This window comes from Antedon bifida, chromosome 9 (assembly GCF_963402885.1).
Source record: "Antedon bifida chromosome 9, ecAntBifi1.1, whole genome shotgun sequence".
NCBI lineage: Eukaryota > Metazoa > Echinodermata > Crinoidea > Comatulida > Antedonidae > Antedon > Antedon bifida.
This window is the reverse complement of record NC_136234.1, coordinates 5,070,207-5,089,517: the sequence shown is the minus strand read 5'-3', so window position 1 is coordinate 5,089,517 and position 19,311 is coordinate 5,070,207. Positions and strand designations below refer to the sequence as shown.

Below are 19,311 nucleotides of genomic sequence, written 5' to 3'. Positions count from 1 at the left end.
TTATTTTGTCTTTTCTAAGTAATTATTTTTGTCCGCTTTTTTTTATAAGGAAGTTATGAGAATTAATGAGCTAGCTTTTTGTTATCACATGCGCATTTGCGTGTGATGAGGGATTTTCCAGCGTGCGCACATGGCAAAGTTTAGTTCCCATGTATATTTTTACTAAGTACAACATGCAGTGCGCTCTGTATGCATAAGAAGTAGAGTTTTAATTCTTATGTAGAGAGTATATAATATTTCATATGCAAAACAAATTTTTTTTTTTTTTTTCAAACTGAAGTGTTTACTTTTTATGTTGTTATCGTACAATAACGATATTTTATATGGTATACTACACAACAATTTTTGGCAGTCGAAGTTTAAAACACGGACACGGTCCATGGTTCAATATAAATTCCGAGGTACGGTATATTTGTTGGTACTTACGTAGTATATTGGGGTTAGAATTTCAGCACACTTTTCTTCGTTTACGCATGCTCATACATAGTCGCTCCTATCTAGCTATATTTCTCAATCTCCAAACGTTTTTTTTGTGTCTTTCTGTCAACCTGGTTGGAAATCATAATGGGATTACTATAGTTTCTTTCAGAAAATTAGACGGTGTAATTGTCTAAATAATCTAAATTGCTGAACATCGTACTAATAGTCTAGTAGTAGAACTTAGACCTATCCTAGGCTTCTAGGCAGCTAGGCCTAGGCTAGGCCTTTGTGTACGCTCTGTCTTCTCATTTGTTTGTGTCTATTGTGGGAAAGCGATGCTCTTTGTTGGGCGTAAGTATATTCCCAGATTAGTTTTTAGGCCTAGACATTTTTACACGTCGTTAAAAGTATATAGTTATCTATAAAATAAGGTTTGTGCCTTTACTGTTAGTGAATTAGTTTATTGTATGTTACGTCACGTATGTAAAATAATTATTATTTAAAATTGATTTAATATTTTATTAAAATATAATAATAATAATTCTGTCAGCTGTCAATGAAAATCCCCTCACAAATTTTATACTGATTTGTTTAATTGATATTTTTTCTTTTTGGTATGCATAATATTATTACTAATAATTTCTCTTTTCTTAATAATAATATCATTTATTCATCGATATATGTTTGTTGCTTTGTAGGCAGATCATAAATTGACCTGATTGACCATCAATATGACCAGTGACGCAACATCCAAAACTACCTACACGGCAAGTCTGTCTGTCGATTTCTTAGATTCTCCTCTTCACCACGAAACTGTTTCTACGTCAACCGCTCCAAAGGTTATCAACTTGAACGATGATAATATTCAAATTGATTTTTCTGATGGTAACACCACAACAAACATACATGAAGGCTTACTGAACATTAGACATGATCAGATGGACAGGACGATCACAGCGGACATCGGCGAAACATCTATTCATGAATCGCGTATTATGGACGAATCAAACAATGACCAAACAACCGATGATATGGTTGTTTCGCAACCGAGCTACTTGTTATTCAGCATTCCGAACCCATCGCAAACGCCCCTCCTTGACATGCCTCCTGTGTATGTTTTAAGTAATCATCTTGCGAAAGACAATTTAGACGCAAATGCTTTAGAAGAGCATCAGAAGAAGACTGCTGATCACATGGTACACCTACAAGAACTGGCGCATGCGAATCTCATCACCGCTACACAGGAGAGTATAGCCAGAACGTTTGGCATGGAATTGTTAGATGATAAGAAAGGTTTGTTTGTATAGAGTCTAACACATCTTATGGAATACAAAATTAAGGAGACATTTTCACATAAATTGAATGAGGGTAATAATCCAAGGGTCCTCCTGGGTTCAAGTCCTTAAGATTTTTTTTAATGACAAATTACAACTCCCAAAGACTTGTAATAAGACTTTGTTTATGTATAGCATCTTGTGTATAAGTTTGTCTTGTGAACAGGATTGAGAAGGATAGTGAATGAATTTGCTTATGGTTATCCTTATCAATTTTGCCTAAATATAAAAAAAAGAACATTATAGCTATATCCTATTAATGAGGCACTTTGTTGGGTTCCAAAAGTGTCCTTAATAGAGGTTCTACTGTATTTACCATTTATTTCCACATTTCTATAATGTCTGTAAAAATTTAAAATCTATATAAAAATAAAAGACAATTGGAGAACTATAAAAAATTTAGAACAAAGGAATAATAATTTAATCTCTTTTGATTTAGTTCGAAAAATCTACCTTTGTAAAGAGTGCGGTAAAGGGTTTAAATCTTCAACAAATCGTAAATATCATATGGAGTTACACAAAGGAAATAAGGTGTTAAAATGCTCGTATCCAAACTGTGAACGCCGCTTCTCTTGGCCTACGCATCTTCAGTATCATCTAAAAACGCATACGTATGTCATTTTATTTTACATTTTTGAGAAATATTACTGTATGACTAAAAAAAAAAAAAGTTTTGTTTTTTGATTTAACATAAATTAACATTTTTCTCTGTTTCAGTAACAATAGGCAGTATTTATGTGATGTACCGGATTGCGGAAAGGCATTCTTCACAGAGCAACGACTGGTAGTACACAAACGTACGCATACAGGTGTGCGCCCATACTCATGTACCGAAAAAGGCTGTAACAAAAGTTTTACAACTGCTGGAAACCTGCGTAACCATATTAGGACTCATACAGGTAAACTTATAGAGGTTTGTCCCCTGGATAGAGGTTTAGTCTTGGTGTTAAAAAATATATTGGCCAGGAAATTGTCCCCTTACTAGAAGCATGGACCTATTTGTCCCGAAGGAGGGTACTACTGTATGTTTAAAAAACACATATTGACTGGCAAGAAATTCATATAGATTTTGTTTTCGTCTATATTTTTTAAATAGGTGAAAAGCCATTTGTATGTAATATGACTGGATGTTCACTTCAGTTCACTGAGAGGTCAAGTCTCAGAAAGCACATGTTGACCCACACTGGTAAGTAGAAATTGGAACGATTAAATAGACCAGACATTTTGATGCATGGTATACAAATAACGAATGTTTATGAGTGTAATGGTACAAATAATGGAATAAGATGAATGATAAAAGAATATTTTTTTGTTATTTTTATATTTTTTCAGGTGAAAAACCATACAAATGTGAAGTGTGCGACAAATTGTTTACACAGATCGGAAGCAGGAATACTCACATGAAACGCAAGCATGCCAACTCGGCGTCGGACATTGGCTCATCATTGGTCAGCAAGACCCTCATGGGGGATAGTCTAGTAGAATTACAGGGTCATATTTCTTATACAAGTGAGTCTATGTACTGTACAATTACTGTGTATGCCCACACTACAATTTGAGCGATTTCTATTCAATTTCGTTTTTTTATTTTATAGGTTTGAGCCATGCTGAAACAGTGTCCTCGTCCTCTAATGGAGCCGTTGTGGTTTTATCCGAACCTCACACTAGTGTGACCATCAGCAACTCTGGTCATCTTGACCACCAGTCCGTTTCACGAGAAGACATGGTGTACGGGAACGATCTTTTACAGTCGGAACTGGACCAAAATATATCGCACAATATTCACGTCACTGGAGATATGGTTGGAACACACAAGCTGTCGAGTGACGTACATGGTATGCTGCCCTCGCAGAAAGGCATTGTAGGGTTAGACACGATGATTCATGGGAATGGGTCGGATGATGGTAGCAACGAAGACAGTAGGGAGAGCCTAAGGAATGCAACGCAAGCCATGTATTGTCCATGACAACTTTCTGTGAACTTGTTAGTGTAGTATATTAGGCATAGTAGATATAATATATTTAAAGACTACATACATACACACATACATGTACGGTCACAATATGATCGTCTGCCATCATGTGATCCACATGGTATGACTGAAGATATACAGTATAACCACGTTAAAGAATGCATTTAGTTTCAGAATTGAAATCACTCACAAAACAAAATTGTGACCACTTTGCTAAACTTTGGGTGCGATGCATGCAAAGGCGAGAGGACAATCATGGTATTAAATTAGTGTATTTTCAATTTGTGCTAGTGCTTTATATAGGTGCAATATACAGCTGCAGAGGCTGAATAAAGATAGAAAATGATTATACTTTGTGTTATTTGTTCATTTTTGTAAAGCTCTGTCACACTATCAAACTTTATGCGACAACAAATGTGATGTGCCCAAGTATAGTACTGTAGTAATATGCCCAAATATGGTAGCGATACGACATCATCGTGCCCATATATGAGCACATCACATTTTTTTGTCACATAAAGCAGAATAAAGTATAGCGTAGACAGAGCTTAAGTGTAATTTATTTGTGCAACAATCAGTATATATCCATAAACCAACTCCACTTTCTCCTATGAAATGAATACACTTGTATAGCGATTGACACACAGCCACATTAAGCGTCAAGAAAGCAAAACATTGAGGTTCAATTTTATTTGCCAGAGCCAAGGCAGGTTGTGAAAGACACTTAAAACATGCAGTGTTATCAAATTTGACATGGAATGATTCGGGAGGAAGCGTGGCTAATAAAAGTTACAATAAAACTTTACATTGATTCTGTTACAATTAGTTAATTTGGTTTTGTGCAAGTCTGGTTCCCCATTAACTGTATTCAATCGCTGGTCTAACAACTGCAAAAGCGCATTTAGTTGAACAGGAATTTTAACTTTCAAACGAAAATTCAGGAATACAATGAGTACTTTTATTAATTCCGAAGGTGCATAGTCATTCAAATGGGAGAAAAATAATGAATGTCATGCAAGATGAATGTGCGTTAAAAACAGCAAATTCTGGTTGTATCGCCTCAGTGGACATCCCTGCAACGAATGGATCTTCCAACCTGCAAAAATTTTCGTGCAACGTGCTGGAACTGAAAATTTTCTTCTCTTGACCATGTCTGGTCTTTTCTATTCGTCGTCAAGTCCGTCGACTTTTAATAAAACAACAACAACCAAGTACTTTTTAGCGCCAAGCTTTGACATTTATTTCTTTTTTAAAATTCGAAATACATGTTTTTTTTTTCTTTTATTGTGTAATATTTTTGTTTTCTATTATATTTGTTTTATATTTTGTTCAATAAATGATTACAATTAAAAGGATGCTAGACAATGCTGCGAGCCGGACACCCAACCCTAACTCCTTTGGCGCCAATTGTTTTTTTGTAAGGAGGGGGAGGTGCGATTTCCCAAATGCTCTGACCAGCCAAGGTGTTTTCTCACCTTCTAGCATCCATTACAGCCTAACAGACCTCGTTATAAGACAATGTTTTTAAATGAAATCTAGACAGGCGCCTATAAGGCCCCACCGGGAAGCGGGGTCCGCTCTTCCTATCAAGTTTTACAGAATATGTTCCTAACAAATTTAGAAATATGCATACAAGAATATCTCGAGCTGTTTACTAATTTACATTAAACCATGAACAAAAATAATATACTAGTTTTGACGATTAAATGCGACAATGTCCATAACTTTACAAAATTATTTTTCTGAAATACATTTTTTGGAAATAACATTTGTGTAATTTTCACAATCAAATCTTCAGTTAAATTAGGGATAATTGTGTGCAAAGCTTAGATATTTTTTAAAAGTAGAGTGGTACAAATTTAGTTGATGAATAAAAATATGTTTTAAATTTACATTCAACAATTACTGTAATGTATTTTGGAAATAACATTTGTGTAATTTTCACAATAAAATCTTTAGTCAATATATAATTTCAGATTTTGAAATGTCTAACTATTTTTAGAACATTTTGAAATAGATATAAACTAATGAATAAAATAAAATCATTATTAACCATTTTTACATTACAAACTTGTGTTATTAGTTGATGAATTGCTACAGTATTTTTAAATTTTGTTTGTCAAACTAAATGAAACTAAACCGAAATAATTATTACAAATAAAATATCTTTTTTTCTACAATGCTTTTTTTACACTTCTAGCCGGTGTTAAGTCATAATTACTATTTTGTCAGTACAATATTAAATAATGTAATATTTCTGAAATGCCGGTAAAAACTGAAATAATTGTTACTTAGTAAATATTTTTCATACATTTTTAACAATACTTTTTTTCACATTACTAACCGGTGTTATTAATCACAATTGATTCTTTTTTTTTATAAATTAATTTCTGAAATAATTTAATTTTTTAAATGAAATAATGATTTAAAAAGTCTGAATGTTTCATTTTCGTTTAGCAAAAATAATTATTAAACAATTTGCAATACATGTATCAAGACTATTATTAATCATTAGGAATTTTACATTAAAACTATATATTATAGAATTTCTACTTTGTACGATGACATTTTACTTTAAATAACCTTAAACATTAACAATTACAGTAGCATTGTATAGAGTATAATTTATTTTTATTATTTAAATTGCATATTTTGAAATAAAGGTATTGTATAAAAAAAATACAAAAATGGAGTACTTTTTAGATACAGAAAGGATAAAACATTTTCAGTTTGAAATTTAATGAATTCTAGAATTTTATTTTTGTAAAGTGGATACTTTTAATTATTTGTATCGTGTATCTAAACAAAGTGAACGCATGTTATTAGTCATAGAATTTTGTGTACAAAATATAATGTTTTTTTTAAATTTAGTACAGTTTGTTGCTGAAATGAAAATATCTACTAGACTAAATTAATTTTTATTAATAAAATAAAAAAATCTTTGTATAAATAAAAGAAGAACTGAATGGAGTTACAAGTATTGAAATTTTAAAATAAGATTTTGTAAATCTTTTTTAGTAAAATATAAAATGTTTGCTTTTGCGTAAAATATACCTTTATGTGTAACAGCACATTTGTTATCAGCATTGACATGAATATATTTATATACTTTGTACTAGATTTGTGTACTACTACTACTACTATTTTTAAACTGTAATTAAAAAAATCAATAAACATTGTGCAACTGAAATATATAATACAATAGAGTACTTTGTAAAATAAAATAAGTCCTTGGTAAAATAATACAATATATAGCTAAAGTGATTCTACATGATAAATATTCATTTAAAAATACATGCGACAGTTGCTAAAACATGAAATACCTTCCTACTTATGTTTGTATAATATTCACAACATATTCAACTTTTAGATTTTACAAATTCTTACTTTTTGTGTGTCTAATATTCACAGCATATTCAATTTTTAGATTTTACAAATTCCTACTTTTTGTGTGTATAATATTCACAACATATTCAATTTTTAGATTTTACAAATTCCTACTTTTTGTGTGTCTAATATTCACAGCATATTTAATTTTTAGATTTTGCAAATTCCTACTTTTTGTGCGTCTAATATTCACAACATATTTAATTTTTAGATTTTACAAATTCTTACTTTTTGTGTGTATAATATTCACAACATATTCAATTTTTAGATTTTACAAATCCTTACTTTTTGTGTGTATAATATTCACAAAATATTCAATTTTTAGATTTTACAAATTCTTACTTTTTGTGTGTCTAATATTCACAACATATTCAATTTTTAGATTTTACAAATTCTTACTTTTTGCGTGTATAATATTCACGACATATTCAATTTTTAGATTTTACAAATTCTTACTTTTTGTGCGTATAATATTCACAACATATTACATTTTTAGATTTTACAAATTCTTACATTTTGTGTGTATAATATTCACAACATATTCAATTTTTAGATTTGACAAATTCTTACTTTTTGCGTCTATAATATTCACGACATATTCAATTTTTAGATTTTTACAAATTCCTACTTTTTGTGTGCATAATATTCACAACATATTCAATTTTTAGATTTCACAACGATGAAACACCTTTAACTTAATCACAATATTCACATACTATTTTTAAGGCTAAACCTTTTACATAGATTTGTATTTATAATTCAATTTTAACGGATCATCTTAAATATTATTTTTTATTGTTTTATTTATTTTTAATAGTTTCAACTTTATTATGAACAACTTGTATTAATCTTTTTTTCGCACATGTCCATTTATTACCTGTACAGTATGTTTAATTTCTATGTCTGATCAATTACAAATTACGTTATATATGTCAACTTATTTAGCGTTTGTTCGTTTATTACCTGTACAGTACGTTTAATATCTATTTCTGATCAATTACAAATTACATTATATGTCAACTTATTTAGCGTTTGTTCGTTTATTACCTGTACAGGACGTTTAATATCTATTTCTGATCAATTACAAATTACATTATATGTCAACTTATTTAGCGTTTGTCCATTTATTACCTGTACAGTACGTTTAATATCTATGTATGATCAATTACAAATTATATTACTGTATATGTCAACTTATTTTGCATTTATTACCTTTACAGTATGTTTAATTTCTACTTCAATCAATTACTAATTAAAATATTACATAGTCAACTTATTTTGCGTTTATTCGTTTATCACCTATACAGTATGTTTAATTTTTATTTTTTATAAATTACATTACAAATTGTTATATGTCGAACTTATTTTGCATTTGTCCGTTCATTATCTGCAAGTTAAATTTCTGTTTTTGATCAATTAAAAATTATGTTATTTTGCGTTTGTCCGTTCATTATTTGTACAGTATGTTTAATTTCTATTTCAATCAATTACTAATTAAAATATTACATAGTCAACTTATTTTGCGTTTATTCGTTTATCACCTATACAGCATGTTTAATTTCTATTTTTTATAAATTACATTACAAATTGTTATATGTCAAACTTATTTTGCATTTGTCCGTTCATTACCTGCATTTTTGATCAATTAAAAATTTATGTTATTTTGCGTTTGTCCGTTCATTACTTGTACAGTATGTTTAATTTCTATTTCTGATTAATTAGAAATTATATTATGTTATTTTACATTTGTTCGTTTGGTTTACACTTTATTTTATTTATTGGTTAATTTAAAAAAAATAAATTGTTATTTTTCAATTACGAATAGTTTTTTTTATAGTCTATAAATAATAATAATTTAAATAAATATTTCATTCACCTATCAAATACATTTTAAATTACTGTAAATTAATGCATTTAAAACTTGTTTTATATAACCGTATTTTGTTTATAACTAAACACAATCTACCGACTGACAACGCGGCAAACCTACACAATATGTATACAACAATTAATCCGTACAATTTCTACAATATTTACAATTGTTTACAAAGATGTGGCTATAGAAAATAATAATTTTCTTTTAACATGTATAGTTACGGTGTAAACCTTTGTGTATATCGGTATTTGTTTTTAAATTACCGTAAATGAATGCATGTTTTATATACCCGTAATCTACCGACCGACAACGCGGCAAACCTACACAATATGTATACAATTTCTACAAAATTTAGTATAAATATTTTACAATTATTTACAAAGAAGTGGCTATTCAAAATATTATTAACAATGATTTTGGTCCTTTGCATGTTGATGTGACTTGAATGTCTGCTCCCTAACCACATTTGGTATTTTCCTATGTTAAGAATTATGGGTGGTTTCTTGTTTGATTATGGTGGCATGGTCTGGTCCCTGTGATATATTGGTCTGGTCCCTGTGATATGTTGGTCTGGTTTTAATGATCAATTTCTTGAAGAATATGATGATATGTCCTAATATTGACACCTAATATGATCAATTCAACTTGAAGATGGGTCCTCCTAAACTACTGCAATGCCCAAGATGCATGTCCCTTTTAAACTACTGCAACACCTGAAGAAACTGGTCCCTCCTTAACTACCGCAACACCTGAAGAAGCTGGTCCCTCCTTAACTACCGCAACACCTGAAGAAGCTGGTCCCTCCTTAACTACCGCAACACCTGAAGAAGCTGGTCCCTCCTTAACTACCGCAACACCAGAAGAAGCTTGTCCCTTAAATGCCAGATAGTGGTCCCCGAATCCTAAAATACTGCAACGCCCAAGAAGTTGGTCCCTTATGGTAAAGTAGTCCCTGGTCTTTTCACAACACACTGGGTGGTCCCTGTGGTCTTTGTCTACACGTTCTTTGCCCCCATTGGAATCATTGGTCTTGTCTCAAGTACAGGTCCCTATTCCAACCACTCAACACTACAAGGCCATGTTTGGGATGTCACTACTTTCCAAAACCATTCTAGTACCATTAACCATTACACCAATCCAATTTTTTTTTGCCAAGAAACCTGAAACTGAACTACGTTACGAGAAAAACAAAACACACAAGGTATATTTGTAAACAAAAAAATATTGCTTTTTCACTAGTGTCACTCACGGTACTCGATAACCATTTACTTTGCGCGTACACGAAACTTTACAGCATAGGGAAGCACACAAGTAGTCAAGAGAAAAACGACAATTCACCATACTCCTATCTTGATACAGATTCTATACCTAGTCACCCCTGCTAAGTCACTGTTTTGTTACAAGTACAAGTCTGAAAATGAAGGGGAAACAAAAAAAACGCACACAAGAAAGCATGTTGCATATGACAATGAGATTACTGTATATACTTATCTTTTGTACTAACCAATAAAAATGTTCAGAATATAACTTTATAACACCATTCCTTAATTTTCAACTTCTTCAAATTACTGTATTCTTTACGTGCCTGTCTTCTATGTTTATGTCCCTAGTAATTTTGCCCAGATCTTCCAGATTTCTCACTTCTTTTTTCCAATCAAGTTATGTCCCTAGAAATTTTGCCCACATCTGTTAAGATTTCACTTCTTTTTTCAATCAATTTATGTCCCTAGCAATTTTGCCCAAATCTGCCAGATTTCTCGACTTCTTTTTTTCCAATCAAATTATGTCCCTAGCAATTTTGCCCACATCTACCAGATTTCTCGCTTCTTTCTTTAATCAAGTAATGTCCCTAGCAATTTTTCCCCAATCTGCAAGATTTCTCACTTCTTTTTTTCAACCAAGTTCATAATGTGTACAAGTCCCAATCATTTCACAGATCCTTAACATACACTGCTAAAAAGGCTGTAATCCCACTCCCCATTTCTAAGCAAGGTAGCACGGGTAGTAGCTTCCAAAATACTTTCCCTCCGCCAATTCAGGCTTTGCCAATTCAGGCTTATACGTCTTCTTACATTGAGGTTTACCAAGTTCAAACTTCATCATGCATTTTTAACAATGCTCATTTTAGTCCAAAGAAATAAAACAAATATGCACACAAATCATCCAAACCAAATGCTTGCTCTACTGCTGCTAAAAATGAACACATCTTGCCACTACTAAATGATACATGAAGTGCTGTCAGCGGTACAATGCTTTGGATTTCTGAAAAGTGAGCAGAAAAGTATAGTTTGCCCCAAGCCCCCCTATACGATTGATTTCATGCTGATCTTGTGACAATAATAATTACTAATCCATGCGAACACAAGGATACAATTGTTTAGCGGTTATTACAAACGATTATCATACCTGTTATTATTAAGAAGATACCTGTGATAAATATACAGTGGTGCTATCCTTATCGGATTCTACAGCAATGCTGTGAGAAGACATCACAAAGCTAATTGTATTATAGTAGATTGTTCAAACATATAGTGTTATCTGGAAATACAGAATAAGAAACAAAAACCCCTCCGCATACACCCAATGATATGTATATCAAATACAGTGCTAACAAAATGAAAACGAGTTATTATCTAAAGCAGTAACCAAAAGGTTGGGTTAATTTAGGATGAAAACAAAAAATAAACACACGCAAATGATACAATGTTTTGCAATACTAGCAACGCTTTAAGAAAGATAGTAATCAGCCAAGGTAATTAATCAAAATGTTCAGTGTTGTAACACCTAAAGCCATAAATCGTTAAAAAGGTGGATGATCAAGAACTAAAAGTACAAGCAACTCACAGTTGATACTTATGTTAGTTTGCGATAGTAGTAGTAGTGATGGAAGAAAGCTTCAAATGTGCTTGGCTCTTTTGACTATAGAGTTATACAATGTGTAGATATATCTGGCAATACAGTAGGTGGTTGAAATGTCATTTTCTAACAGCACAGACAGGCAAGTTTGTCACCTGAAGAGCTAAACAAACCCAACCCTCTCCCTACAAGCCCACCCCTCATGCAACAAGTTTATGGTAAAACAAACACTGAATTAAATTGAACAAGAAATCATGAAATAAAACACATTGTGCAAATTATAGGTTCTATCTACGATTATGATATAAAATACAAAAGTTTTTTAGGCAAATACAAACTGTTTTAGGTATTTTTAATATACACGCACGGAAAAAAAACACGGAATATTTGTTTGAAGGGGGAAACTCACAGTTATGGAAATCAAATACAATAACAGCGCTTGACAATCACTGAAGAAATCTTGCTCAAAGCCATAATAAACTCTTGGCAACCTACATAACACAAATACAAAAAGATTCCACCCACTTTCCCTACAGCCAACCCCATTAGAATTCTTACATATTACTGACAAAACCAATATACTTGTTTATGTTGAAACCAGTAAGTAAAATACAGTATACCTTTTTACATCCGCGTTTATTTCTGAATAAAAACACCAACAATAAATTGGTCGTTGCTTTTAGTTAACAAAGCTGTAAGCTTCAAAGAGAGGAGAAATTCACCAAATATAATAGGTCTTGATAATCTCTGAAGAATATCTTTCTCGCACCATAAAATCTTGGCAACCTACACAAGACAAATACAAAAAAATTCCACCCCACATACCCTACAGCCAACCCCATTAGAGTTCTTACAAATTACTAACGAAACCAATATACTAGCGATAACGTAGTAAATAAAACAATTTATCATTGCATATACCTTTTTACGTCCGCGTTTATTTCCGAATTCACACACCGATAGAAATGCCGATTTGACTAATATTTTGTCCTGTAGAATATAAAAAAATACAAACTCCCTCTCCCAAAATATTCATAACACTTTCAATGGTTTAGGATGAAAACGTACAAGTTTGCTTACATACTAAATGTCAAATGTCTGGGCCACATCAACTTGGTTCTTTTTTAATTCGTCGTATGCGCAGTTTTCAAGCTAAAAACTTCTTACTTGTGCAACTGTCCACAAACCTATATGGAGAAACTAACAGAAACCAACCCATTTGACACTCCCAACCCTGTTATTCACAACATTTTATATTAAATACAGTACATTACAAAATATTACCTTTATGCAAGTTGAATCAATTCATGCATATACCTTTCATTATTGATTGTTCTTGGAACTATTCTCGACAATAACGCGTAAAACCAACAAATTACCGCACTACCGACTTGCATTTTGAAACCTGTGTAAACACAAGATAAAAAGGAAAAGGAAAGAAGAAAAAAACACGGCGCTATCTCCTAGAACCAAATGACTTCAGAACAGTTTTCTTGAGGCCCGATGATAGTCAACTTATACAACACTACACCTCATGTTTCGTTTAATACTCCAGGGACGTAATCGCTCAATGACGACTTAAATCTGTAAAATTTTGAGAAAAAAACCCCACATCCCCAACAGCCTACCCATGGTTATGATATTTAAATACAAAATATTTACTGGTGAATACGTAATTTAAAACAACCTATTCCTACTTGCAAATCTTCTATCGTAATTCTTACTTTTCTATAGTACTCGCTCACTTCCTTGCAATTTAGTATTAAGCGGTGTCGAAGCTTTTTTTTTACGTTGAAAAAATAATTTGTTATGAAAATGCTACCAAGATAAAAGATAATCATTATATTGCGCTCCCCTCCCCCATCACAAACAACGAAAAACAACTAGACAAATCACATCTATCGACTTCCTTTGAACCTTACTTGAAAAACCTGAACTTGAGGAGACTTGGATGTTCAGAACTTTCTTAATCGTTACCAAGATAGCGGTTTTACAGATGTAGACGACGTTACAAAGTTGATGAACTACTTTCAACCTGAATAGCGACAAAAATACAAAAACAAAATCCCCAAACCCATTTCCCTTGTGTTGATGTACAGTATTATTGAATACCTGTTACTGTTGATAATTTCCAATTTGCATGGATTTTGAAAACCTGTAGATAATATAGGAAATAAAAAGAAACAAAAAGTCTTCTTGGGTCCAACTACAATCAACACCTCATCCTAATATACCATTCCAACATCAGAAAAGTTATCTTGCAATGGGTACTACTACTACACTTCTGCAATGGCTACAACTACACTGCTGCAATGGGTACAACTCTATGAAAACAAAGACAAATATAATTGTCTCCCACCCTCCCGATGCTTCGAAAACAATCAAACTTGAAAAACCATCTAATTCGCAAACTTGAGGCTTACTTGATACGTCTAATCTATGAACTTGTTAAAAGATCTTGCTTAATGGAATCACTCGCACACAAACTCATCAAGTTTTCCAAAGCTGGTGTGGGCGACATGTTTAAGCGTATTCAACTTGAAATTCAAATCTAAATAACACTGGAAAAAAAAAAAAAAAAAGAGAACCAACCCATTTCCCAACAGCCAACCCTCATTAAACAAATCCATTTTACTTATACAGTACTACATATCTTATGCTACTGGGTGGGCACACTTGCCTTTTTTCCCTCGACACTTTCCTATTTCTGTAAGCAACACAAGAAGTTTTCAAGACTTTCTTCCTACGAAGACGATGAAATATCCAAATCTAGACAAGAAACAAAAACAACCAACCCATTTTCCCAACAGCCAACCCTCTCGAGTAAAGTTCAACCCAAATTATATGTTTCTTTTTTTTAAATAACCTACTGGTTTTAGGAACATTTTCAAACTTGAATGGCAGACGTTGAAACCTGTAGAAAATACAAAGAGAAAAAAACTGCGACCGATAACCATTTGCATCCCGAGAAGCTTGGTAAACCTTTTTATCGCAGATTGGTAGAGAGTAGTAGTTCAAACGCTCTTGTATTCTTCACTAGAAGCTATTGCAAAAAGAACAGACAAAATCACTTTTTCCCACCCTCCCTCAACGATTCACTACGAAAATAAAAACATGCACAAACTCCAATCCAAGGCTTACTTGAAATCTATGTACTGTACACTCGCGCATTTCTACTCAAGTTTGTCGACTTGTTTACAATATCTTCACACTATGACTTTCAACGAGTTGTTTCCAACACACCTGAGGTCTCTTTCAAAAAGCTGTCAACTTCAATGAGAGGTTTTTTTTTCCAACCTAATATCAAAAGGGAGATAAAAAAGAAAACCAGCTCCCCACATCTCAATTTTCACAACTCGGGTTTGAAACTGTAGATACATACATTAATCTTTTGGCTTACGCAACGTTTACTCGACTCGTCCGGTTTTTATCTTGACAACTTTTCATTCACGTAGAGTTTACTTGGTTAGAATAAGGCACGAGATGTTTAACAATACAAGGAAACACGATGACGGCTACTATCAAAGACCTGAATAGTAGAAATCGGAAGATAGAAAAAAAAAGAACCAACCCACTACCCAAACAACCAACCCTTTCTGTTAACATATTTACTAAACTGTACAAAATTTACCACAAAAAAACATGCCTCTTGCATGCACCAAAATACATAAAACAAATTAACTTCCAATTAATAAAACATATGACAAATAAATAGTTCTCTGGTTCTTATCAATTATTTTAATTTCTTCTTTGCGACATAAGTTACGTTATCTGATTAAGACTCTTACCACGTGGGATGTCATGCCGGTAATTAGCCACGGTGAAAACCAATTTAGTTACGATTTTATAGTCAGGAATTTGAAACGGAAATGAAAAATAAACAACCAAGATACTTATGTTTAAGAAGAATCCAGATTGGTCAACTTGTTTGAAATAGATTGGTAAGCTTGTCCAGAAAGACTGGTTACCGTAACTTGATTAAAGATTGGTACGCTTGTTTTGAAAAGATTGGTACACTTGTTTTGAAAAGGTTGGTACACGAAAAGATTGGTACACTTGTTTTGAAAAGGTTGGTACACGAAAAGGTTGGTACACTTGTTTTGAAAAGGTTGGTACACGAAAAGGTTGGTACACTTGTTTTGAAAAGATTGGTACACGAAAAGGTTGGTACACTTGTTTTGAAAAGGTTGGTGAACTTGTCCGAAAACATGGGCTGCTAGGCTCGGTAACCTGCTGAATTTGTATGGCCGTTCACACTTGGTACCTGCTCAATCACCCCTGACAACCATGACCTGCAGGAATCTTGACTAAAAAGGCTAATGTTGCAGCTAGCTAGCTTGGCAATATTTTCCACTGGTGGGATATCCTAAATAGATAAAAACAAACAGATTTTTTCCCCACCCTCCCCAATATACTTTATATGACAAACATATCGATATTACAATGAGCTCTACTTGTCTTACCCAATATCCAAAACTTAACCAGCAGATGTTTTTAAAATGTTCCAATTAGAGTATCGGTACTTTCCATTTAGGGGTATAAATCGACGAGTCATACAATTTTGACAATCCCTCGCTCTATGCTATAGATTTTAACTAAACCGGTTTCTGACGAATTATAGAAAGCGCCTTCTTTCTGGGTTTAAAAAGCTGTGACAAATCATCTACAAGGGGAAAACAAAGATGTTATTCACCCACCCCACCCATTTACAAAATTACACGCAATAATAACGGCTTTAAGTTATATTTTTTAAATCTATGTAAAATTCATTTCTCAGACCAGACTTATCTTTAAACTATTGAATCTTCTTCCATGTTCATGACACTTGTCAATCTAAAACTAAGGTAAAAGATATTGATTATAACCCCCAACCCGTAATAAAAATATGTTACATTACTCTACATTATGATTTAAACTGCGATTGACTAGTAGGTAGGATATCTGTAAAGGCTACTGTACTGTCCTTAGGGTAAATAGTTGAATCCTCCAATTATAAATTATTAAAATATCTGCTTCTCGCGTTCTTGGCCCACTGGTTATTAGAAATTCCTAAATAAAAAAGTAAAGATTATATTTATAATAATGTAGACACTAATTATTTGTTCTTGAGTTGAGCTATGGAGAATTACTTTTTTTTCCGAAATAAAAGATGGATGAATGAATAGTAAACACTGTACTGGTTTTAATTAGTAGGCCTAGAACTTCACAATTTTAAACGCAATAGGCCTACATCTTATTTTTGTCACATCCATGGTGCTTATGAAATTATATCGTACGATTACATTAAATACAAAATTATGCTCAATGTTACGGATTAAAATAAACTAAAAAAAACATTTATCCATACTGTAGTTTAGGCGACAAACCAAAAAATAAAAATGGGTTACCATGGCCTTTCTTATAAATATTCAAAATACACTGATTAAATAACAATTTAAATGATCGCAAAACGATTTGAAACAACAGAGTTGGTTGTTAATTTACCTGTCAATATTGGGAAATTTCTTCGTCGATTTGCAATCAAAAGAAACAGTCACTTCAATAAAATCAATTCATTATTATTCGGCAACAAAAAATAGGATGGAACAAATCATCATGGACAATCCAGACACAATTTCATCTTCAAAACGACCAATAACCGCCATTTTCTGTTTCAGTTCCAACAATTTCTCCGTGAAGTTGCTAAAATGCGACAGCACATAATCCTACATCTCTCAAGAGCCAACAAAATAAAGCAAAACTGGTCTACAGATGGTAAAGATACCACTCGACGCCATTTTGAATTTCAGAATCTTCATCTCACAAAAACGATTAAATTTACTGCCTAAAACTAATTATTTAACTAATTACTTGCTAGAAGATTAATATTTACATATTACTTTATAAGAATTAATAAAAATTATGATCTAATATCAACGAGCTCACAGTTTTTAGACGACTACGAAAAGAATCAGACAACAATGAATGCGTTTCCAGACAACTAAACACAACCAGATTCAACGATTCCTAACAACGTTAACATGACGCTTTCTGATCGCCCACTCCTTTATATAGTAGCGTCTACCATATCACTACCGTATCCATTCGCACTAATCAAATAGTTCACCACAAGGTATAACTAATACCAAATTCACTAACATTTTCAGTTAGTTTTATGACTCTAAACAAATATGATTTATTTTGTTATTAAATTGTTATAATAGATATTAAGTAATAAAATAATAATGCACATAAAATTGGCTACGCCTTGGCGGAATGTTATGTGATTATGCAAATTTTATCCGCCGGACGTTGGTGGAACGTGTTGGAAAGAACGTTTGTATTAAACATGACGTCATCATATATTATTGTCCACATCAAGGATCGATTTAGTTATTGCAAATAATTACGTCACAATGTCGCAACGTCATGTAACCACCAAAACACACATTACATAGGTGTTATTTTTAAAAGGTTAGACTTAGTTAAAATTTACAATTACGAAATAGTTACAGTAATACAGTTTTTGCATGAAAATTCGAGAAAATGTGAATGCTATTGATATTGAGACTTGTTAATTGTAATTGTTATAAAATACTTATACTTTTACAAAAATAACACTATCTATAAATTAGGCCTATATTATATCCAGTTTAAATCTTTTATTCTGTTCAGGAGATTAATGTGTTTATCTTTTAGACTTATACTGCCTTTTTATTAAATTTCTAAATTTAAATATAGGTCTAGGCCTATTGATATGGGTATATAATAATACAGTAAAAAAGTATACATGTTTTATACTAGTGCGCAATACAAATAAAAAATATACGCTATACAGTATATCGCTAAAATTACATTTGATCTTAAAATAACCAGGGAATCATGTCTGTAATGTTATACCGCATTAACATAATCAATGTTGATTTCATGTAAAAAGCATGTTGGGTATTTCCAAATTTGGTTAACGATTAATTACTGTTGGCCAATCAGCAAAGGAAATAGCAAAAATGACATAAATTTGTCTGTATATCAACTTTGGCAGTAAAGTCATTAATGTCTTGGCAACTATCAAATACAAACGGAAGAAAAATAATGTTTTAATGAAAAATGATTGATATTGAAGGAAATTATGACAAACCGTCTTATTTCCCTTTCCGTCTAAGACGTGTGTGTTATTTTTAGCTTTTTAGAAAGTTGTGAAGAGATATTCTATACTAGATATATACACCAAAAAAAAAATTATGTAAATTGCACAACCAGATAAAACCAGTTCAAAGTTTTTTATTTTACCAAGATGATCTGTATCACATTTTAATAACTACAGTATATAATACCATGGAGTAACTCCATGATAATACAGAGTTTCCTTTGTATTTGGCTGGCTTGGGAGGAAGCTATCCAGCCTAAATAACAATAGGGGTGTTAATGGGGTACCCTCACCTTCATTTGTTTACAGGTGGCATAACATACTATGGGTTATTGTCTAA

At 32.3% G+C, this 19,311-nt stretch overlaps 1 protein-coding gene and 1 long non-coding RNA gene across 3 annotated transcripts; one reads left to right on the top strand and one right to left on the bottom strand.

The window, feature by feature from the left end:
* The first annotated feature begins 494 nt into the window (after positions 1 to 494).
* Positions 495 to 4,077, top strand: LOC144851650 (uncharacterized). Of its 2 annotated transcripts, none has more exons than XM_078709213.1 (7): positions 495 to 771; positions 1,123 to 1,713; positions 2,194 to 2,365; positions 2,472 to 2,653; positions 2,851 to 2,940; positions 3,087 to 3,263; positions 3,350 to 4,077. In XM_078709213.1, the coding sequence occupies exons 2-7, from the start codon at positions 1,152 to 1,154 to the stop codon at positions 3,718 to 3,720; spliced, it is 1,554 nt and encodes a 517-aa protein (XP_078565339.1). In that variant the 5' UTR covers positions 495 to 771; positions 1,123 to 1,151; the 3' UTR covers positions 3,721 to 4,077. The 2 variants fall into 2 exon arrangements, with proteins under 2 accessions (XP_078565339.1, XP_078565338.1); XM_078709212.1 differs by having other exon boundaries at positions 1,119 to 1,713.
* Positions 4,078 to 4,938: 861 nt separating this feature from the next.
* LOC144852100 (uncharacterized) lies at positions 4,939 to 14,102 on the bottom strand. The gene is made up of 2 exons (XR_013614262.1): positions 8,077 to 14,102; positions 4,939 to 7,990 (listed from the first exon to the last, which is right to left on the bottom strand). It is a non-coding gene; the product is annotated as an uncharacterized LOC144852100 (long non-coding RNA).
* Between the last annotated feature and the right edge of the window lie 5,209 nt (positions 14,103 to 19,311).

Bases quoted from the DNA above. Each gene is read 5' to 3' on its own strand.
- LOC144851650 (XM_078709213.1), top strand. From the start codon at position 1,152: ATGACCAGTGACGCAACATCCAAAACTACCTACACGGCAAGTCTGTCT. The intron at 2,941-3,086 runs GTAAGTAGAAAT...ATATTTTTTCAG, and splicing joins GCACATGTTGACCCACACTG to GTGAAAAACCATACAAATGT. The intron at 3,264-3,349 runs GTGAGTCTATGT...TTTATTTTATAG, and splicing joins GGGTCATATTTCTTATACAA to GTTTGAGCCATGCTGAAACA.